General features: G+C 44.2%; 1 protein-coding gene across 4 annotated transcripts in view; it reads left to right on the forward strand.

The window, feature by feature from the left end:
• FGF12 (fibroblast growth factor 12) overlaps window positions 1–23,117 on the forward strand; it is a 218,734-nt gene that overhangs the window by 129,638 nt on the left and 65,979 nt on the right. For 3 of the 4 annotated variants that reach the window (XM_058812071.1, XM_058812070.1, XM_058812069.1), the window contains 2 exons: window positions 12,267–12,377; window positions 19,212–19,315. In XM_058812071.1, coding sequence (XP_058668054.1) covers window positions 12,267–12,377; window positions 19,212–19,315 — 215 coding nt within the window. Of the gene's footprint in view, window positions 1–1,345; window positions 1,428–12,266; window positions 12,378–19,211; window positions 19,316–23,117 lie in introns of those variants that run through there. The other variant, XM_058812072.1, reaches the window with a different exon arrangement.

Here is a 23,117-nt window from a genome sequence, read left to right on the forward strand (position 1 = left end):
GGTGTAACCAGTAATTCTCTGCTGGCCTTCACAGTCAGGTGTGCTGCTCATCAGTATGGGCTCTGCCTGCTGGCAGGCACACAGCATCAGTACTGAAACATTTCTAAACATTTCTTTTGGCTTTCATTTAATTTCATTCCATGCCACTCCTACCCTCCTTGCTTCCATAAACATTTCTTCTTCTATTTTCCTTCCTGTTTCTTCTTCTACTCTACTTTCTATTAAAATTCTAAGATTTTAGAGCCACAGCCCCATAGCAGCTCTCGAATGTTTAGCAAGTGCCAAGTGAAGTTTTAGAGCTTTCTGAGCACTCCTGGGCAGCTGGGGGAGCAGGAGCTTTGTTCAGAAACCTGTTGGAGAGGCAGATTTTCTGTTTTCACTCCATCTGCACTCTGTCATCCTCAGCACACGCATCCCTGGGGAGGGAGCTCACTGATTTCAGCTCTCTTCTGAGATGGCACTTGGGTGGCAGGTGAGCCTGCCTGTCTCACTGGAATCCTGAGAGCTGCTTGATACCAAAAATGAGGTGTTTGTGCTGAGACATGAGCAATAAAACATCATCGTTATTTAAAACAGAGCTTTAGATTGAACAAAATGGATGATCACTTTCTCACACCTGGAACATTTTCATTAGTTTGAAGGAAACCTTTGGCTCTAACAGAAAATTAAAATCATTATGCAGATTACAAAAGGTAAAAATTTCCTTTTTTCACAAAGCAAAAGGAAAGAACTTCAAGTCATATGGTGGAATTTTGGCCATTTTTAGCATGATCTTACTCTTTGAAGTATAATATTTCAGAATGGCACAAGCAGCACATTTTCATTACACATTTGGGTGTTGTATAAGATTTGTTAAAATTTAGTAACAGCACCGTTTGGAGTCAAAAATGCTTCCAGACTGCTTCAGAAATGCTTAAGTTGCACTAGTGCAGTGAGCAAAAAATATTCTTGTAATACAAGTCGACTGATTCAAGCTTTAATTTCTTCCACATCACAGGCTCATTACCTGTTAAATAAAGGATTTTCACGTGCTCATCCCATTGGAAAATGCTGTAAGATTGCTTGAGGAATACTGTAGCAAAAGAGGATGTTATCACTTAGCACTATTTAAAGCTTGCAGAATGACACTGGGACCCAGATTTTTCCCTGAGTTGTTATCCAGTGATTATCCAGGGCTATAGGGGGATAGAATATAAGAAAATAAAGATAGTGTAGAAAGTAATCTTACCCCTAAGGAGTTGCAGCTGGGCCAGTTATCAAAGATTAGGAACAGGCCTGACTTTAACAGGCCACAACTGTGACCAGTGAGAAAGCGAGTGCTATAAGAGTGGGGTGGCTGGGTGAGAGGGGAACTGGAGTCAGTTGTTGCTTTGTGAAGAAGAAAGAGTTAGTGCTCTGAGGAGCTGACCACGAGAAACACCAAGGAGGTATGAAACCTTTGTGGTAAGGAGACAACAGTAGGGGACCCCTGCAATAAGAAGACAACATAGGGTGCTTCTGTGAGCTGATGTTGGTAGGACCAGGTACCTTCCCCAAGACTGATAGCATCTGGAGTGATTGATTTCTTCTCAGTGCTTGTTGGTAGTATATTCTGTCCATTTTCTATTTTAATGATTTTACTATTCTAGGTATTCAGAGCAGAGTGGAATTTTTATGTGGTTGTTTCCATAGTATGTTTTGTTCATGTGAGGGACTTCTTGGTGTTTCTGCAATATTTCAGTCCTGCTGGATTGATGGGGGAAGTGGAGAGATTTAGCATCTGAGAGCAGCATAAATCCCAGCGGTGTGGCAGGCCCAAACAGCAGAGATGGTATCTGCCCTGCTCATGTGAGCACTGTTAGTGATGAGGTGCCTTGCATGGGGCACCTCAAGGTGAGCAGAGATGGGGGCTCTATCGTGGAGTCTCTCAAAAACTTGGAGTACAGAATGTGCTGATGCCACCACGTCATGGTCACCCAGCAGCAGGGCTGAAAGGGACCCTCACTGTTGAGTAGTCCAGCTTCAGTCCTATACTGATTCCAGATGTGCATTCTTTAGAAAGATGTTCTTAAACTTGCTTCTTGTATCCTCCCATGGAGAAAATTCTGGGTAGAATGTCCTGATATCCAAACCACATTTCTGTAGGAACCAGGAAGAAATCTGATAAACAGCGACCAAGTTTTATATTGCATTTTGGAGTCAAGAGAACAAAATAAAATCTTTCTAACTGTACACACGGCAGAGCACTGCCACAAGATTCCCCAGGATTTCTGATCCATCAAGCAAGTCCTTAGGATGGGTCTGACGTGTTGCTCTGTAGGAAACCTTCTCTCTGGGAAGCTGCAGGCCAAGAGGTGCTGCAAGCATGGCGAAGATGACATTGCTGCTTTTCAGTTTCTCCTCCTGTCAGCTCGAGGTAGCAAAGCAAGCAGCTTCTGCAGACATACTCTGAGCTCTCCTTTCCACCTTTCTTAGCATAACATATGTGGGAATATACCCCTTCTTCTCTGCTGTGAGCTTTGGGCTCAGTCATCCTGAAAGCTCTGCAGTGTGGGTGTTCCCATTTGTTAAATCCTCACGCAGCTCTTGAGCTCCCATTGCTGGCATGGGGAAAATCAGCATTTTACTCCCCATGTTTCCCCTTTGTGGGTGTTGGCTCAGGAGCTGGCACAGCCCGGGGGCCAGGGAGAGCCATGCTTGGTTGGTTCGTGAGACACATCTGCACCCAGATGAAATGTGCTCAGTGGCTGTGGGCTCACACGTAATATTTATGCTATCCTCTGTTTCACTCTCGGTGAATATGCTGTAATTTTGGCTAATTACACAATATGTCAGGAATAATTGCAGGGTGTTCCTCAAAATAAATAATACATTTTGTATGCTCTGCTATCCATACTTATGAGCAGGCTTTAACCTTCAGTAGCCAAGGCATTGACTGTGCTGGAAAATGACAGCTTAGGAGCTGTAGCTACAACTTATTTTGCATTAAATTTCTAATTTTTTTAATTCCTTTACCTGAAAAAGCTTATCCTGCATAAATTCTGGAACAGCACTACATCTCTTCTGTATGCCTTTTGTTCCTGCCTGGCTTTGGTTTTATCATCAGAGCTGGAGTCAATACAGGTGGAGAAAATTGCTCTTGAAAGGGAAATGTTTTTAAATTTTGTTTGCTGCTAAAACACACTGGATCAACAAAGCAACATAAAACGCATCCTGGGGGAGGCAAAGACAAACGTGGCAGTGAACTGTATGAAGAATTAGGTTTTTACAGTTCTCTGGTCAAAGAAAAGAAGTTTCTGGGGAGAAGAGGATTCAGACTCAATGCAGTATTTCATTGTACTTAAAATGAAACTTTGGATTTAATCTCTGGCTCCGTTAACATTTTTTTCATTACATTTCCAAAGAAAATATGATGTCCAAAGAAAAAAATGAAAAATTGCACTGTTTTCAGACCTCTCTTTTTTTCTGTTAGTGAGATGGAGTTTGTATATAGCTTTATCTACTCTTATTCTGAACTTTTCAGCAAAATATTCAGCTAGACAGTTTTACTCAGAAGTAGTCAGCAATTCTGTGCCAAAATACCTCGTGGCAGGTGGGCCATCAGTTCTCATCCACTTTTTGTCCCACTGTTCCACCTGCAGTGATCTTTTGGTTCCTCTTTGGCCGTGCACTGCTGTGATGACTGTTTTGTTCTTGGTGTTTGTGCAGAGTGGGTAGCTCATGTGTCATGTACATTAGCTTGGTGTTTGCCTTCTGGGAAAACGCATCCACAACTTCATACCTCATTATCCTTGAGCCGTTGACCTGAGGTGGCCGTCACATGGGATCCAGATCTTGGAGAGTGGGTGAGCTGCAGGGTGACTTCTTTACTTTCTAACATCCATAGGCTGTCCTAAGACCATCCGCAGAGATGTAGCAGGGATTCCACGTGGCACCCCTAGTTTTCAATGCTTTATATGACTAATTTCTCTGCCCCTTACCTCAGACTTGTAGTAACAACACTGTAAAGCTGATTCCTGGATATGGGATGGTCTGCATAAATGCCATGGATGTGCAATCACATAATTTCCACCTACTCTACAAGTAAGAAATAAGACTTCCCTGGAGGGGCTCATCTTGGTTAGAGCAAAGCAGGCATCGTGGAGGGGTGCAGGCAGGCAGCTGTGCTCCATGCTGGAGAGATAATTACTATTCCTCCTGGCAGGCTCCAGGAAAGGAAAGCACTTCTGTGGATGCTCTTTTTGCCTACAAGGTGCCATTCTGCTCTAGTGACTCAGTGATGGTGACAGGAGGCAATTGCACTGATGGTGCTGTCATCAGCTTGAGCCCATCATCCCGTGAGTTAGGGAAATGTCATTTTTGGAAGCATGTCCTTCAAACAGAGAGGCCATCCCTGCTAGCACAGCCGGTTATTACATGTAATGCATCCTGGAAACACCACTTGTTTCTCTGTAGTTATTAGCCCTGGGTGGAGATTTGCACTTGAGATGAGTAAATACACGAGTGAACCATGCAGCCCTGTTGTCCCAGAGCCATCTTCTTCTCCAGATGAATGCTTTGTAATTGGAGGGTGACATTGTCCCTGTAATAATGTTAAACTGAAGCTGGGTATGGCCTTTGTTCTGCATCATTGGGAAAGGAGGTGGGATTGACTGTTTGATGCCCCCATAACCATGTACCTTGTGAGCAGATCTTGATGTCAGTAAGTCTGTTTCCATCTCTCCATCCTACTCACAGGCTCAGTGATGTGCCACTGTGTTAAGCCAAATGGCTGCATCTGAACTAAAGGGGTTCATGACAGCTTTGCATGGTGGAGCTGAATGCCTGGCTTTGCTACAGAGCTCCCTCATGGACAGCTGTTGTTACCCACCGTGACTGGACCTGTGTGCAGATAACCTGAAGAGACATCCAGATAAACACAAATGCTCCCCTGTGTCGCTCACTTCCCTTGGCTCTGCAGTTCTTTTGCTCTCTCCCTCCCTGTTACTCAGCGTGCTGCAGGCAGCATTACCCAGGCCATCCTGGCCACCTGCTTGTATGCTTCCTCAAGGAATACACGTCCTTCAGCTCCAAACAATTTTGCTGAGTTTAGTGACAGAAACTGGAAAACGCTGTGACACTGGGAAATAAATGTCTTGTCTCTGCCTGTGCACTTCTGTGCACTGAGTGACTCCTGAGGGAGCTGAAAATGCTCAGCACTTTGCAGCAGGATTTCCCACCTCTGCACCTGCCTGACACAGTTGGAGTGTCCTCCAGGATCCCGCGTGTGGCTGACGATGCTCCGACCTGCTCCGTGCGTGACTCGCTGCAGGTGCGGCCACAGCAGCCATGTGCAGCATCTGCTGAGCACTTACAGCCACAGTCACTGCGTGGCAGAGCTGGTCAGGGTGTTCGGCCAGAGGAAACACTCTGGGTCTTCAAGGGCAGTAGCTCCTTTCACAGCTGCAAGTGGTGTTATTCCTGAGCTTCCCAGTTTGGGTGAATTCAGTGAATCATTGTAGTGAGTTGAGCTATTAAACTTCTGTCGATAGTGATGCATTTAATTTGAGACAGTCAAATTACTTCATCTTAACTCCCTGGAGAATTTGGCAGCTCCTGGCTGGGAAAACAACCCCAACATTTATCTCCCTCAGCTTTGCATCCCTGAGTTCTGTGCCTGTCACCATAGTAATCTGCATGGAGCTTGCTGATTCTCGTGCCGATTTATTACAAGCCTTTATTAATGCTGTACTTCTGAAGGAGGGATTTTGGTGCCCTTCTCTGTCTACAAAATTTGTGTTTGCAAAATTTGGCTTATCGAGTATTCTGGAACCCATCCTTTTTAGGGAAGGGAAACTGCGGTTTCTGCAGTGGCACTTAAAATGCGGAGTTAATCTAAGTAAATTAGGAGCAGTTTATGCTCTGACTTGCATCCTGGGCTTGGTGTGCTAAGGATTTGAGTGCTGGTTAGGTGAGTCATAAATCAGCCTCCCATTATGACAGCTGCAGCCTGAATGGGGGAAAATAAGAATAATGGAATGTGTAAATTCCAGGCTAAAATGTTTAATTGCAATAAACAAATGTTTGAAGAACATTTAGGTGAAATATACTCCTGAGATGTATTACATTTCCCGTGTTTGCAGTCACATCCTCAGCAAAACTGTTGCACAGGCACAGAAGGGAGTCAGCAGCACGCTGAGGTGGTTCAGAGGAGAGCTGGAGATGCTTTCTCCCTCACCAGACCGGTGTCCTTAGGAGGTGCCAGAGGGACTGTTCTGGGAGCCTGCTGCTGGCATCTCTCACAGCCTTGCTGTGCTCAGACCAGACACAGGCACCGAGCTGCAGTGAAAGAGAGCAAACAAATGGGCAAGTCTCCTGTGGAAATTCTGCAGTAGGTGCCTTCCTTGTACCTTATTGCAGGTTGCTGGATAGAAGATCGCTGCTTCCCATCCAAGCTTGCAGAGTCATCTGTTGTTTGACAGCTCGTTGTGCAGAGAGCAGTAACCCCATGAGCTTCAGAGTTTATGCCATAACCCACACTGGCATCCAGCACAGTAACTTCTGAAGTAGATTTAGAAGCAGTTCTGCACCAGTAACCTCAAGTGGAGGCTTGCCTGCCAACCAAGAGCATTGCTGTGCATTGCAAGAATCCTTGGAGCCAGTGGCTCAAATCCCTCAAAGGTCACCAAGCCCTTCATCTTTTAGAAGAGTTCATTGAAAAGTGGCTCCTCCGAGTTCTGTGCCATTGACTTGGAGAATTCAGACTGAGGTGACTTCTGTGAGTGTGGTTGAATTCTTTGATAATTCCCAGCCCAAGGCAAAGTGGGGACTGGCTTGCTGCAGCCTCAGGTCATTGTGTTGCTGTAAGAAGGGGCATTCTGAGAGTTGAAAGAAAGGAGACCATATCAGACTGACTTCCATAGTGGAGTTGCATCTGGAAGTCAGTTTTGTGCCCTGTTCTTTGCTGCTTCAGAGCAGGGTCTGGAGCAATTGAGCTACCCTACAGTGATAATAAGAGAGTAGGGGTTCTCCCCTGGCATTTAGTGCTGCTGCTTTCTGATGGAAATAATCAGGAGTTGGTGCCTTCAGTGGGGCTTTGCTAAATGCTGCATTGATGCATAACCTCATAGCTCCTCTCTGCTTTAGGTGAGTTATTTTACTTCTATGTTCTCCATTTTCCATTTAAGGGGTGAGTTCCTTATTTACCTTAAACAGGAGAGCTAAATGAAAAGGTCTTTAATATTTCTGTCAGTGTTCTTGCTCTTTTCCCCATAGCACACAGCAGCTGTCTTCAGCAATGCCTGCAGCTTGAGGGTGAGGGACATGACTCTGCAGTGGCTGATTTAGCCATGATCCTCTGGCCCTCAGTGAGCATGCCCCTGGAGATAAACAAAGTGCATGTGAGCACCCTGCAACTATCATGTCCTTGGCAAGCCCCGGGAGGATGAAGATCACTGTGTAGCTGCGTAATAAGGCTGGAAGCACAGCAGCTCATGGTGAACTGAGATGACTTTAAGGCTCAGCAGCAGGACAGCAGAAGTGAATAATGGCAGCATCACATTACCATTTAAGTAGAGACAGGAAGATTAGCAGTCAGATTGTGATTTAGTTGGCCTCAGCTGTGCCAGAGGGCTCAGAAAGTTAACAGCAGGGCAGGCAGAAGTGGTGAGTTTGGCCTGTGGAAAGGGTGACCAAGCAAGATGCCCTTCAGGGGATGTTCAGTGAGTTGTCAGTGGATGACTGCTCTAAGAAGGGGCATTAGGTGACAACTGTCTTCACTGAAGGTAAAGTGCCCAGTCTGACAGATGCTGAACACTAGGAGAGTTACAGCTTAGCTCTTGCTCCTTGTTTTTGTTCTGTTCTGCGCTCTAATCTCCCCATTGTGGTGCTTCCTGAGCATGATTTTCCCTTGCATCCTCCAAAATTGCCACACTGGAAGGAACTGACCTTACTGCATCTGCATGAAGAGAGTCCACCGAGTTTTCTCCAGTACTCCCCAGCCCTCAACAGCTGTATATGAACAGCTAGAGCAAAATCTTTAAAGTAAACATCCTGAAGTACAGTAGTATTGCTTATAAAGTGGGGATAAAAATATGCTTTTGCATATTGCATGGGAAACCTGGTAGCATGGGTCTTGCACCGGGAATGGAAGCTGCATGGAAATCTCTTCTGTTCAGTCAGTAGTTTGGGATTAAGGCAGCAAGAACATCTTTCCTAAATCCATTCTGAAGTGCTTGACTTTGTGTTTAGGGAGACACTAAGTTGGTGATGAAGTCTTGTCCATGTTAGTTCAGTTCCATTTCTAAGGGAAAGCTGCTTCTGTAGCAGAAGGGAAGTACACATGGAGGAGCCTGAGGGGGAGGAATAGGTTTATCCCAAGTGTGTTATGCAGTATTGCACCTTTAAAAGCAAGAGGATTTGAGTTCCATTTGCTTTACAAGGCTGAGGCTAGACAGTAGGTTTGTTTTGTGATAAATTCTAAGAATTATAGAAAGAAAATGTTCATAGCAGAATTTTTGCTTATCTGTGCTTCATTTTTCCCTTTATTTTACTGTTTGATTCTTTCTCTTATTGAATATAGCCTGGAGCAGTACCATTGAGGGAAATACAGACAAAAGTATAGAGGTTGTGGGGTTTTATTGTATTTTTGTCCCCTAGTACTCCAATAAGCACTGTCAATAATATCTGCTGGGAAGGGTGGTTCTCTTTACTGCAAACCTGGAAAGTTCTCAGTCTATTTCATTGTCTTTCTGTTCTGACTTACCAGGATGTCTCAGCATCCTTAATTGACAAGGAGACTTACTGGTTTTGAGGTTTTTTTCTATAAACTGAGGTTTTCAGAACAAAAGCTGCAGCATAAGGGTTAGCAATGCTGGAAGACTGATAGAATTGATCTGTAGATGGAAAGAAGTGATGTTAAAATATATGATATGCCAAAAGTAGGTCTCTTAAAAGTCCCATGCAGCATTTTACCTCTGGGCTAGCAGCAAAATTCCCTGTGATGATACAATTTTCTCTTCCAGTAATAGTTCCACACTGAGAGGGGAAGATGAGTAAATCCTTGCTCCTTGTTAAAAGTTGTCTTCACCTAAAATTTTGTCTGTAGGCCTCCAGCCACACTGCTTACTGTATGAATGGCAAATCCCAGCACCTCACTTTATGCCCAGACATAAGACAAGAGGTTCCCTGGTGGGAAGCAGCTACTCCAGCAGCTGTTGTCACCTGTGCACCTGTTTGTGTTTGAGCTGCTTCCTTTGCAGGCACTGGAGAGAGACTGGTGGTTTTGGGACCCTTTGGACCTGGCCTGGCCTGGCCAGCCTGGGTGGGTTTGGGGATGCAAAGAGAGATCAGTTCAGGTGGAGAGAGGGCTGTACTGTGTGAGACAAATCACCCATTGCTCAGCCCTCCTTGTGTTAGAGGAGAGAACTGGCTGTGCACCTCCCTGGCTGCTTCTGGGTTTAGTTCAGGTTGCTAAAGATACCTGAAAGTGCAGCTTCTCTGCTGTAGAAAGAGACCCAAGGAAATGAAGAAACCAGGGAAGGAGAGACCTGTGTCTCCAAAAGGCTCTCTGATACTTTGGTGTCTGGAAAAGGCATTTTTTTGCTACAGGGTATCCTAAATGAGTGTGGGCAGGGATGTTCCTGCAGAAGAGGATCTGTGCAGTGAGGAGAGACAGGAGCTCTGCTGCTTTCAGTCTCTGTTAGGAACAAGAGAAATGTGGTTTTGTGTATGGCTGAGAACTCTCTGCTTCACTCCCTTTGAGTTTTACTTTTGAGTTTGGGTGTGAGCCTCAAAGTTCAGCAAAACCAGGTCATGTAACACAAGATTTCCCCTCCACCTTGTCCCTAAGTAGGCAGTGACTCAGGAATGGCTGGCATTATGAAGACAGTTGTTAAAGCTGACCAGGTGTCTGTCAGGTCAGCAAGAGAAAGGAACCTGAAAGAGTTTACCCTGTATTTGCTATGCTGTTACAGCCTTCTGGTGCAAGTGTTTGCATCTATAGAAAGGATGCAAGGAAGCATCAGGGGATCTTGGGTGCTATTCTGATAAACTCTGAAAATGTCATAAGTTATTAATAACAAGCAGATTTGGTTGGTTTTTTACATGGTAGGCTATTTAGTAGAAGTGGAAGAGATTTTCCTGTTCCAAAATTATTTGCATGGTTGAAATATAGCTTGCATCCCTAAGAAGGAGGAAAAGGTGCTATTCTAATTCTATCCTGTAGCTAAGTCATCTTCCAAGGAAAAGAGATAAGGTCAGGGTTGTTCTCTCCCTGCACCTCTTCAGAGAGCTTTAAGACAAGACCTCCCCACTTCTCCAGCACACAGAAAACCTCCGACTGCAGGAGTATCTTCTAAATCTCTCCTCCTGGGAGCTCTTCCATTTCATACAAAGTACTTCAACATTAAAATTTAACCAGTGAGTAAAATTAAGTCTAAGATTCATTCAGGGACTCAAATGTAGGTGTCTCATATCAAAGAGTGCCTATTAGTGCCTTTACTATTGTGATATTAGATAAAAGGGAGGAAGGGGACAGACTTGAGGAGGATGATGCAGGCATCTGTGCCTGAGAATGCAGCTTTTCATTTCCTCTAGCTTTGATGTGCTTTTCTAACAGAAAGCAAGTTAAATCAAGCTTCTACATTCTCCAAAATAGGTAATTCATTTAGGTAAGAACGAGCTAAGTGTTTTGCTAGGTGTCATTTTGGCATATGTTGGCTTGACCAGCACTAGCTCTTAGTAGATGACCAGTACAATTGTACTTATTTATTGTCCCAGCACTGAGAGTTGCTGGGAGGAAGCCTGACTGCAGCCTACAGTGCTCACTGCGCTGAAATCACTTTTTTTAAGGCAGCACAGAAACCATCTGATCTGATTTATTCAGTGGCTTTTGGAGCTGTGAGAAAGTACCTGACTCTCCCCTGGCTAGGGTAGGGGTTGCTGAAACTGAAATCCTTTGCACCTGCAGTCTGTCTTCGTGTGAGCTGCCTGCTGCTGTCAGTGCAGAGAGCAGGGTGAGGGTTCCCCAAAGGGGAGTCGTGCAGGGATGCAGCGGGAGCGGGGCTCAGGATGGGAACATCAACACACAACGTGACCACGGTTATGTAACAACCATGGCTTATTAAACAGCCTCACCAGAGGCATGAAAGGCAGGAGCCTGACGAGATTTCGGTATGCTACGCTGGATTCTTTCCTGTCCATTGAGCCAGCAATAATTGGGGCTTATTTATTTACTTTTGGAGGGTGGTCACATAAAACCACAAAGTCCTGTGACACAAGGAGGATCTCCTCTACGCAGCGAGTGTGTCTGCTCACACACAGTCAGCTCACTTGTGTTCCAGCAGCAATGCCTGTGACAAATTTTTAAACTTGCATGATTACAATTGAATTTGGTTTTGACCACATAGTTTGTGTTTGATTGGTAGAGTGATGAGGAGACAGGTGGTAAAGCTGCACACCTCTGCCATGTGAAGTTCAAGCTGGTTTTGCTTTTGTTCATGTTTTCCTTTTACCCTTCAGCAGGAAGGTATAAAATGTGGTAGAGGCAATAGGGAAGAGCCAGCCAGGGCATGGCTGGCTCATGATACACAGGGGCTGAGAAAGGTCCCTGTTGGAGACAAAAATTCTAATCTGCCAGAGTGTGTGGCACATGTTTTAGGAGGGAGACAACATGCAGGATTTTGAAACAAAGGTGGTCTGAAGTACCCATAAATGCTTCAGAGGTCAGTTTTGGAAATGTTTTGTGTCTGTCCCTTTCTGAATTTTTCTCCCCAAATCCCAAAGAGTTGCACTCACATGCAGCCCTGATTCAGCACTCAGTTGCTCTGGGTTTGCACCACTGTAATACCAGTGATTTTAGCAGCTTTTCATTGGCATAAAACTGGCACTGCATGATAATGACTCAAGCATACAAAAAGCAAGGTGGTTGGCTTCAGAAGCAGAATAGAAACAATGGGCACATTCTTTGCAACAGTGCAAGCAAATACTCTTCTGAACAAGTGGCATATTCTAAATACATCAACTGTCTAAATACTTCCATTTGGTAGGTAACTTTCAGAGAATTGATGTTCCATAATCTGTTTCTACTGCACCAAGTATGCATTTCATTTTACCTGCTCATCTGATGTCAATTGTATTTGCCTGTGTATTATATGTGAATATTTTACAGCCATGCTTGAAAGGAATCACTGAAAGCAGTCTTAACTGCCAAGCACTTCTACATTTACTCAGCGCTTATTGGGGAGCAAGCAAATTGGGTCTTGTGCTACTCAGTATATGTGGTAATAATTATTATTTTTATTTTGCAGAACCCCAGCTGAAAGGAATTGTGACAAGGTTATTCAGCCAGCAGGAATACTTCCTGCAGATGCACCCAGATGGTACAATTGATGGGACCAAGGACGAAAACAGTGACTACAGTAAGAAAAATTAGCCTGTTTTGCAACCCAATTACAATCAAATGCATCACCTAGTGGGTCTCACTTGTGCAACTTCATTTTTGAAAAGATCAAATTAGGAGGAAGACAGCTGTTTTCTGCATATTTTTTTCTCTCTATCTGTCCCCTTTAAATCTTGCCAGTATCATTTCATATGTTTCCTCTCCGATCTTCTTCCCTCCTGCCCCGATTCTGTAACTGCCATCTGGGTGGGGTGGAGAATAAAACCCATGATTTGAATTGCTGCCAGAAGAGAAAGGAGATTATATTTATACACATGCCACGTGGGTAAAGGATACGGGGAATTCTCTCTCCAAGGAGAAGAGGAGAAAATCGTTTTCACTATTTTAGCCTCAAAAATTCAGCAAGCATCAGGAATTTCTAGGCTGGAGAAAAGCAGCTGTTCACTGAAGTCTCGTGCTTTGAGGCTGGTGTAAGGGCTGAGGGTATCAAATGACCTTGTCAAAGAAGGTCCTCTTCCAAAACCCTGTTCAAAAGGATTGGGTTTGTGCTGAACAACAAAGGGCGGCAGAGCCACACAGTTTAAATGTCATGGCCATGTGCAGGAGCCATTCTGGTTTAAATGCATGCAAAGCAGGAGTCAGTTTTCCTTTTGAAGAGGAAGTTTTGTCAATGCCAAAGCTCTTCAAAAGGTTTAAAAGGGTGTAGAATATTTTCTGCAGCATCTCTGCATTTCATAGGCATCAGAGTGCTGTCCCTGAGTGGGCAGTTAAGCTCAGATCCTTGCTGCCAGAAATTGCATCAACAGGGTAGGATTCAAGTCATGCTTTTTATTATCTGTGTTGGTTTGGAGCTCCCTGTGCCACTGCTAAAGGGATATTTAACCTGACCAGCTTGGAATTTGGCTTCCCAGTCATTATTAGATGTGAACAAATGTTAATCTGTGTGGTAGGGGTGATGGAAGCAAACTTCATGTACTTTGTGAAAGGAGGAGCCTGCTTGATTTGCAGGCAGGTTTTGGTCTAATTCAAAGAAGCTCCTGGCTGGATTGATGGTGGCAGAATAGAACAGAATAGGAAGGCAAGGCCTGGGCTGCAGGTGAGGGGTATCTGTAGGAGTGCAGTATTGACACTGTCCTGTGAAGGTGCACTTGGACAGGGGTGCAGGGTGGCTGCAGCCCCACATCCCTGGTGTGTACCCCATCCCCAGGAAGCTGCAGGGTGCTGTAGCAGGAGCATGCTGTGTTCTGGGGCTACCCTACTGCAGGCAGCTCAGGGCTGGGGCTCCATACAGGAGAGAGGAGCTGTGGGAAGATTGTGACTGAAATTGCAGGTGGCTGGCAAAGCCCCTGTGGAATGACCCAAGAGGCTGCATCCACCAGAAACATGGCCTGTGTCAAATGCAAATGTCAGGTTTTGGTCCTTTTTCATACACTCATATTGAACAAATTAAATACTGCAGATTGCAGTAAGACCATTTCTGATTTATGTGTGGAGCAGGAGAATCTGTGGCCTTAGACACACACACACGTCTATGCTCAGGGACTCCTTCAAAAGAGTCTGGCCTTGAGATAATCTCAGACCAACACATGGGGTGATTTCAGTGGGCTGTATTAGCTTTTTCTTAAAGGAAGAAGACCTGGAGTGTTCTTAAACTGCAGAAAATCCCACTGGAGGCCTATTTGTCAAAAATATGGGAAGATATGCTAGAGATGACAGAGATTCATTGCCCTCATCTATCACGGAGGACTGAACAACAAAGTAATGGGCTTAAATAGGAGCAGGGATGAATTAAGGTAAACAGCAGAGAAATGTAAGAGCAGTTCTGCAATATTTCAGAGTGACAGGGGAGATGAGGGAAGCTGCTGCACTCTCAGTGGTTGCAGGGGAACCTCCTGAGTTCCCGTGGCTGAGGTTGGGCCCCCATTGCCCAAAGAGCTGTGATCTATTTATCCCCCCAGAAATGTCAGAGAGGAATTTAGCCAGGTGCTGAGTACTCGAGAGCTGCTTCCACCCAGTGTTCTTAACTGGAAATAGATGGGCTGAGTACAGTTCTAGAGTGTAAATTTATCTGGTGAGATGGCAGCCCTGCCTCAGCAGCTTGGTGGGATGGGAGGCATCTCCCTGAAGTGTGCCAAGCCACTGGCTCCAAGTCAGGAACTGTGCTGGAAAGTTTAGGCAAGTTTTGAGAGAAGATCGAAGCCAAAGAATTCCCCATCTTCTGATCTCAGGGGATCTCAAAAGAGGGAAAGAATATCCAACCTGATAATATTTGGCTTCTGAAAATGAAATTAGGACTGTGCTTTATTCAATTTTACATACCTTTTTGCCACATGGTCTCATCAATAAATCCTCAGTGTGAATGAACATCTTAGAATATATAAAGCTTCCAGTTACAGCTTCTAAATGAAATCACATTTTGCACTTTGGAAGTGCCAAAATAAAGCTGATTTCCTTTTTTCTTTTCTCTTCCTCCAAAAAAATCTCAAATTTTGACCAGAAGAATGTCAAAAGTTACTTGTCTAAGTGAACAGCTTACAGATTTGCTTCACTGCAGTTTTCTGTTTTGAAGTGCTTCTGCAGAAGATTCCTGACCAGCCAGTCAGAAGTTTGTGCAAGAGCAGAACTCATCCAAGACTAGATAAACAATGTTTTCCCATCCCTGAAGAGCAGTTGGTTAACTTGCATCCACGGCAGGGAAGAGCACTCTACAGGGCCACAGGAGGATCCTTCCCACCCTAGATGACCATCTATTCTCCACACAGACGTCATCTTAGCACAGTTAAACAGCTGGTGAACACAGTGTTCCATACATTGCTCTGTGTTCTGTATCCCCACACTGATTATTCAAATTAGCATTGTGAAGGGATGCATAATTTTCATGGAATACATTAGGTTGGTTTACTCTGACAAAATAAATGTTTAAAATGAGATACACCATGTCCCTCAGATACATCTGATGGAATTAAAAGTTCTAATAAAAGCCCTGTTATTTATGCTAGAGGAACTGCTAATATTTAAGCAATTTTAAAATTAATTATCTGTTGCCCATTTAATGTATGTTCTTGAAGCTGATGGCATTTATTTTCCACCTCCTCTCACTTAAAGAAAAAAAAAAACCAGAAGCCAAATTCTAATGGCATTTGAATGGGCAGCCAGCCAGCTTCCCAGGAGCCAGCACTTGGGACATCTGTTCCTTCTGCCATGCTGTTAGAGACGTGCCATCTCAGTGTAAGCAAGGGGGCACATTCCCTGGCTACTGCCATTGGCCTGTGTGAGGAGTTCTCTTCCCACTGGAGTGCATTTTCATGGTGTGTGGCCCCTGTTTGTGCTCCTCCTGTGATGTTTGAGCCCCATTTTGGGGCAGTACCTTTTCCTTCCAGCTCCAGTGATCTCAAGTGGCCTTTCAGGGCTCACTGCTGCTGTCAGTGCTTGCATTGTTACTGATCTCCCTGGGCTGAGCAGGAAAATGCCCCTTCATAGAGCAAGTGGATTTCTCTGTCTGCCCACACAATCCTGCTGAGCATCTGAAATGTTTTGGCAAATGGATAGTAGAGAAAGGACAGGTGAACTGGACTGACCAGGTGGGAACAGCCCAGCATATCTAGGATATTTTTTGGGGCTTTCCATCCAGAAATACAAAAAGGTTAAAGAGGCTTTTATTCCAGCATCCCACTTGGGTTATCTTCAGCTGTACAGAGCCTTGTTGAGTTCTTTCAAACAGTTCTAGCAATGAGCTACTCCATAACCTCTCATAACCTCTCAGATTCCAGTGCTGCACTGTCTTCCTTGTAGAGGATCTTCTTCATATCCAGTCCTCATTTCTATTTGAGGCTTTTGTCTAGTGCCTCCTGTCCTTTCATAGTGTTCCTCTGAGAAGAATCCTTGCCTTCTTTGAGTTAAGAAAATGCAGTTCGCTCTGTTTCTTCTTTCATTATGTGTTGCACCAGAGCCTCTTGATCATCTCAGTATCCTTCCTCACTCCCCTCAGAACCTTAATCCTCACCACCTCATGCACTGAGGCTGCTCTGGCCCATTGCATCTTCCATCAGTTCTTTGTTATTCACTGCAGAACAAATGTCTTGCTCAAGAACAAATCACCTGTTATAAATTACTTTAGCTCCTCTGACTTGCTGCTGTTTAAAGCTGAGCATAGGGACCACACCTTGTGTATGGCAGGTCTTGCCTCACTCTTCCACTTCTGTAGACAACTTAGACCCATAGGGGAATAATGCATTCAGAATTTAGCTTATAAATTACCATAATATAATAGTGACAATATACTCATGCATTTAGGACTGGAGTGTGCTAGAAGTACTAGGGTCAGATGTAAATACCACTGGTTGAAGATGGTAAGATATAAGGAAAAAAAAAGGGGAACGAATATTCAACATTTTCAAGTTTTTTCCCTTTAGCCCATGAAGTAAAAGAGCATGTTCCTTCCATGAAGCTACAGATGGCATAGAATATGTGCCATTTGCAGAAGAGAAACAGTTTTAAAAGCATTTTTTAAATTTTCTGTTTCTCACATCAACACACCCAGTGTGCAGTTCTATTCTACCATAGCTAGTCCTTTTTCCCATTTTCAAATCTGTTGTTTCAAATCGATTTTTTTTTGAGACAAAAAATGAGGCATCTTGCTTTTGAGGTTGATTGAGGGGTTTCCCTCCATTTTTGCATTCTTACTTTTAAGCTTATATGCTTTTAAATCTGTTCAAAATATGAAATATTATTTGGAAGCATGATAGTAAAAGGCATCAACTTCTGCAAAGTGTTTCTAGATTTGAGTGCAGACATTGCTCTGGGAATTTACCCAAACTACTGGGGTTTTTTTAATAGAGGAAGATAATTGCTTCCTGAAACTTCTTTTGGCTGCTAGTTACCTCTGTCAGTGTTGTGTCCTTATGCTTGCCTGCCCACTTGCTCCCCTGCCTTAGAGGAGGAGATGCTCTGCCACGGGTGCAGCAGGGTCCCAGGGGTTTTGGGAACTGGCCATGGTCCTCCTGCTGTAGCACAGCACAATAGGATTGTTCCTTTGCTCCCTTTGCATGGAGAGGTTTGGAAACACGTGGGTGCTTCCAAGTGGAACTTCTCAACCACTAATTCTGGGTGTTATCACCTTGCTGCCTAATGAATGCTTTGAATGGTCTGTCACAAGTTTCCTATGCAAGACAAATTGGCTGTAGGAAATGAATGATGATGCCCATTTTGTTTCATTATTAGCAGTAATATGCTCCATTTTTCAGTAGGAGGAAGAAATAGGGAAGGGGAATTGCTTGTAGACTTGTTAATTGCACAAGGCTTTAGACCTTCATGGTAGGGAGAAAGGGATAGGCAACACTTTTAATGCTGAGTAGTTACTCTGGGATGTGTTTGCCTTGTCTAGGGACAGTACCAAAGTAGCACTGTCCTTGACTCCAGTTATTCACACACCAATACCCAGTCTGGACTGCATTTTCCATATTCATCTATTGACATTCTCCCCCAAAAACACACATACAGACACTGGATTTGGTAAGACTTCAGCACATGATTTGATGTTTTATGGAATATGGTGCATAAAAGCACAACAAGAGACTGAGTTGAGGGATTTTTCACTAGACTTGAGGTGTCTCCATTTTAGGCAGGTCATTGAAGGGAGTCATCCAGACTTCCTTGGGAATTAAGTGAAGAAAAAATTATATTCATGTGTACTGGAATTTATTGATCCTCTTTTGGAGACAACCAGCACAGCCAAGACACCTGGTAGATGTCCTGAGCAAAGGGGCATTGCATATTCTTGTTTCAGGACTGTTGTGTAGGAAGAGACCTTGAGTGAAGTATTTCCACTGTGTTTGTGCTTATATTTCTGCCTGACCCTGTGCCCATCTTTCCCTATCTTCAGCTTCCTGGGATGAGTTCTAATTAGCTCTTTGTAAGCTGAAGCACAAGGGATCCTGCAACATCTAAATACTCTTGTCCTATAAAGCTCAGTAGAAACAAAGCCATGCTAATGCTTCAGTGCTCAGTCTATCAGTGCTGATAATAGTCTCCTCTTTGAGCCCATGCTGTTAGAAATGCAGCAAAAGCCTGACAGCACATTAATGTATATACTCATGGGGAGAGTCTTTCAATGAGATACAGGGTCTGTTGGGTGGGAATTGAGCAATAAAGTAATTAACTGAGAGGAAGTGGTTGCAACGCTTTAATCAATAAGACTGCAGTAGAACTGAATAATGGAAGATCTTGTCCTCTTCTGTCCTCTCTAGTGCTAGTCCTGAATGGGGAGCAGGAGCAGTGCTGATGTCCCAGAGTGAAGCACTATCTCTTCTTTGGTTTCTTCATTCCCTTGACAGCCCAGGAACACATGGGCAAACACACAGTCAAGTTAATTTGCATTCTTCTGGCCATAGTTGCTGTCTGTGTACTCTTTTAGCATATGGCAAATGCAGGAAAGTGTGATTAGGCTTAAATGTGTTTCAGGGGGAGCTAAACTGAGTTGTGGTGTTGCATTTGCCACAGGTAAAGTCTGTCTATGTGCAGTTGCCCTGACTCAGCTGGCCCTCAGAAAGCCATCACAATGCTCTTGCTTGGGAGCACGGATGTGCCCTTGGCATTGCAAAGGCAGTGATCAGACAGACTGATGGGCGTGTTAAGGCATTTGGGAGGCAGCCAAACTCAGTACTTTTAAAAATTTCCTTTCACCATCAGCTCCATGGCTGCAGTCCTTCCCTGTAGCTGGAAGCAGGATGCTTGATCCTAGTGCAGTCACTTTTGTGAAGAGGCAGGAGTGGGGTGGGCTGGCCCTGGGGCAAAATCAGCAGTGGCCATGTAGGGTGACATGTCCATAACATTTGTTTTTCTTTTCCTTCCACAGCCCTTTTCAATCTAATTCCTGTGGGTCTTCGCGTGGTGGCAATCCAAGGGGTGAAGGCAGGTCTGTACGTTGCCATGAACGCTGAGGGATATCTCTACAGCTCAGTGAGTACTTTGCACTGTTGGGCTCCTGGAGTTTTGTAGGTGGGAGGAAGCAGACTGCACCGGGACTTCAGCTTTTGCTGAAAACAGTCACGTATCAGCAAACCTTTAAAAGCAGCAGCGGGGGGAGCTGCTGCAAGGCCATGCAATATTCACCTAATAGTGTCTCCATGGAGATTCATGGCAGTATTTCCTGACCTGTGAAGATACATTTTCAGTTCCTTTAAGTATGTACTTAATGTAGGTCACGTTGTTGAGGCGTTTGTATAGAGTTGGCTGGTCATATTCGGATTTCTCATTTGTGAAATGGCATGGACTCACTGGGATTGCTTCTGAATTGCACCCAGATAACTGATCATAGGTGGTACCCCAATGGGTCATACTCTGCTTTGACTACAGTGTAAATCCACAGCAATACCCTGACTCTCTTAAAAGGGTTCTGGACTGTTCTGTTGGCAGAAATTCCCTGTATTTGTGTGGTCTTTTTAATGCACATAAAAGATAAGTGCGGCAATTTTTGCCGACTAATTCCCTTATAACTTTCTTAGATGGCATGAAAGGGCATGAGGTTATTCACAAGATTCTCATTTAAAGCAAGTAATTGATTTTCACAGTGAATAATTGATTCGGTGATTTATTAAATATGGCAACCCTTTGCCAGAATTTTTATGCTTCAAATAACTTTGTTCTAGTTCTACATAGTAAAAAGGGATAGTTAATAATACACTTCTCATTTCTGTAGTTATGATAGCTTTACAGTGCATAGCCAGATTCTAATCTCATCTTCCTTTGTGTAAATTTACAGTGCAGTGATTCTGCTCTTGTCTGGGCACTTTTGCTTCAGAAGTGTTGAGCATGACGATGGGACCACTGAAAGGACAGAAGTTTGGGTTGCTCTATGCAATTTTTCCTAACTTTTATCTTCCATCTTTGGTCAGTTTTATACTGGTCACATGATTGACATTTCCCCTTTTCCCTTGGGCTGTGACAAGGCTCTGTCTCTCCAGCAGCTCAGGGTAGGAAGCAGAGGAGGTGTTAGTATGCCTGGCGAGGTAGCTCTCAAAACTGGCTGCTTGTCAAGAAGAGACAGAGAGATCAGTCTGGATCTCTGTGCACGCCAGACGCTTCCTGTTCTTTCATAGCCCAGTAAACATAATTGACTGCTTCTAAATAAATTAAATTGGTTTACTAACAATGAAAACTTCCTCTCTCTGTAAAGCTATCAGAGTCCTAAAGGTAATGCCGAGCACAGTGTGGTACTGCATTATTGCGTGTGTGTCCCTCTGGGCACATTGTCAGGGGCTCAGGACTGATGCTTTTCCCTGTTTTTGCTGTGCAGAACACAGTTCTGGCCCAGTGCTGAGACTCTTTGTACCATCAATATCCTGTAAATGAGGATTGCAGGAAATCAGAGTGTGCCACAGAGCCACAGCACCACAGCCAGCCAACAGGGTCCTCTTGGGCCAATGAGTGGTCATTGTTTTTTGAATAAGTAGTGCAGGGGAGGGAAAGGTGTGGGTCTTGGGAAAAGGAAATAGAGAGTTGAAAAAATGATGTTTGACAGCTGAGAGACTAGAGAAGATGCAGAGAAAAATCTTCTCTCTCTAGTAATAGTCAGACATGATATAAAGGGTGGGAGGGACACACCAAGAGGTGGTAGACAGCAGGAGGACCATGCTGTCCAGGAAACACATCTGTTAGTCATTTCAAGTATCCTAAAAGGCACCAGATCACACATGTATTCAAATGAGGGAGATTTAATGGGCCTGCTTATTTCCAACAAGTGTGCCTGTCTTGAGCAGGAAGGTTAATCAGGGAAGGCTGATGGGGAAGGATGCACTGTGATGGCCGGTGGTTAATGAAGTGAACCTCATTACATGCCACAGCTTGATGGCATTGAGCTCTGTCTGAGCTAATAAGAGTGAAACTGTTCATTTTATCAATGTGATCCAAGGTTTCTGTTTGCAGTAAATGTGTGATGCTCTACTCCAGGGTGATGGACCTTTTTGGATAATTTCCTTGTGATGACTGGTGGCTCTGTCTTTGTCTTACAGCAGTAAATCAATTAATTCACTGTGCTAGGGAGCAAACCCCAAAGCAAGAAAATAGAAAATTTGGGGATAAAGTGTGTTAGGAGCAGGGAGTATGGGTCAAGCTCATTGTAAAGGACAGGGGATGAGATCAGGATGCCATGAAAGAAGATACATCTTAGAAGAGCTCAACCTGTTTAGGCAGTCTCTTTTGGATGCTGCAGGTTTCCTTGTGGGCTGAGGGTCCCCAGGCCATGCTGCCTGGACCTCATTGCTGACCACACCAAGGGGACACTTTGTCCCTGGTCTTTGCTTAGCAGACCCTAAACTACAGCTTTGTTCTCTGTGTGTGTGTACCTGTTTTTTTTCACTAGCCTTTTTTGGGGGATTTCTGAAAAAAATGGGTCAACATTCCCCACAGATACTGTTCACTCACATGAGCCAATTGAGAAATGATTGCTTGGCTGCCTTCCATGCTGCGTGGAAGCTCTGTAAGGACTTCTTAGATCACCCTCAAGTCCAGGACTAGTTTCAAATAAAGTTGTCCAGGGTAATGGTTTTTTTCTGTTTGTTTGTTTTTTGTTTGAGTTGGGGTCTTTTCCCTCCTCTTGAATCCAGATTGATGCTGCAACTGAACACATAATCACTGTGGGTTTGTTTTGGTTTTGTTTTGTGGGGTTTTTAGTGATGTTTAATCTCTGTGTGACAGCTGAGGTCTTGGCTGGCATCCTCTGCCCCGGATCCAACCAGAGGCTGTTATCAGCCTGGTCTTAAGGATGGCTTCTGCCAGCTCCTTCTGAGTTTAGGCCAATGGGCTCTTTAATGAATGGGCTTAGAATAACCAGCTCCTGGAAAAAGTCTTTCTTGTGTTGATTAGCACAAAAGTAGGGCTGAGCAGAGTCCTCTAAAGCCAAATGTGGTGAGACAGCATTTCCTAGAAACTTGCAAGACCTTCTGATGGCTTGGCCACATTGCTACCTTCAGCAATGAGTTTCCTCATCCCTGCCTCATCTGTTCAGGCAGGGATAGTGTCAGGCTGGGTTGAAGCCAACCATATATTCCTAGCCAACTTTAGAGGCCTAAATTTATTGGATGCTAAACCTTCTTTGTTTGGGAAGCAGCTGTTTGGGACTTGTGCATTGCTTACTCACACTAGATACCTGATTTAGTTTCCCCCAGACGAGGTTGTTGCTATCTCTGAGGTCGACATGGGAATTAGGTGATAAGCAGACAAGAAAATCATGCTTTAGTTGGAGGTATCCTGATTTGCAGAAAGTAGGATGCAAGCCAGTGTCTGCATAGCAAGCTTGGGGAGTCATTGGTGTGTTCAGTTTGGATTTCCTGGAATGTACAGCAGCTGTGAATTCCCTGAGGGTGCACAAAGGTTTCAATCAGCATCTGTTCTGGGGAGGGGCTTGACTCTCCTGAAGAACCACTGTTAGCATTTGAAGCCAAAGTAAAATTGCACAGAATGAATGAAGGGCAGTGGGTATAATTTACAGTGCCTCAGCACTTGGGAAGAATCTGAGACCAGGGGCTGAATGTTGTACAGGATTCAGAAACATGGCATAAAGAGGTCTGTCCTGCTCCTGTGAGTTTACAGAATAATCATAACAGGAGAAGACTCAGAACATGCTCCCCTGTCTGTCCTGCTCCTGTGAGTTTACAGAATAATCATAACAGGAGAAGACTCAGAACATGCTCCCCTGTCTGTCTGGAGTTAATAGTTTCACCACAAAATTAATTTCCACTCCTGTGTAACTTTGTGAAGTTTC

The sequence above is a fragment of the Ammospiza caudacuta genome, chromosome 11, assembly GCF_027887145.1.
Source record: "Ammospiza caudacuta isolate bAmmCau1 chromosome 11, bAmmCau1.pri, whole genome shotgun sequence".
In the NCBI taxonomy this organism is placed as follows: domain Eukaryota; kingdom Metazoa; phylum Chordata; class Aves; order Passeriformes; family Passerellidae; genus Ammospiza; species Ammospiza caudacuta.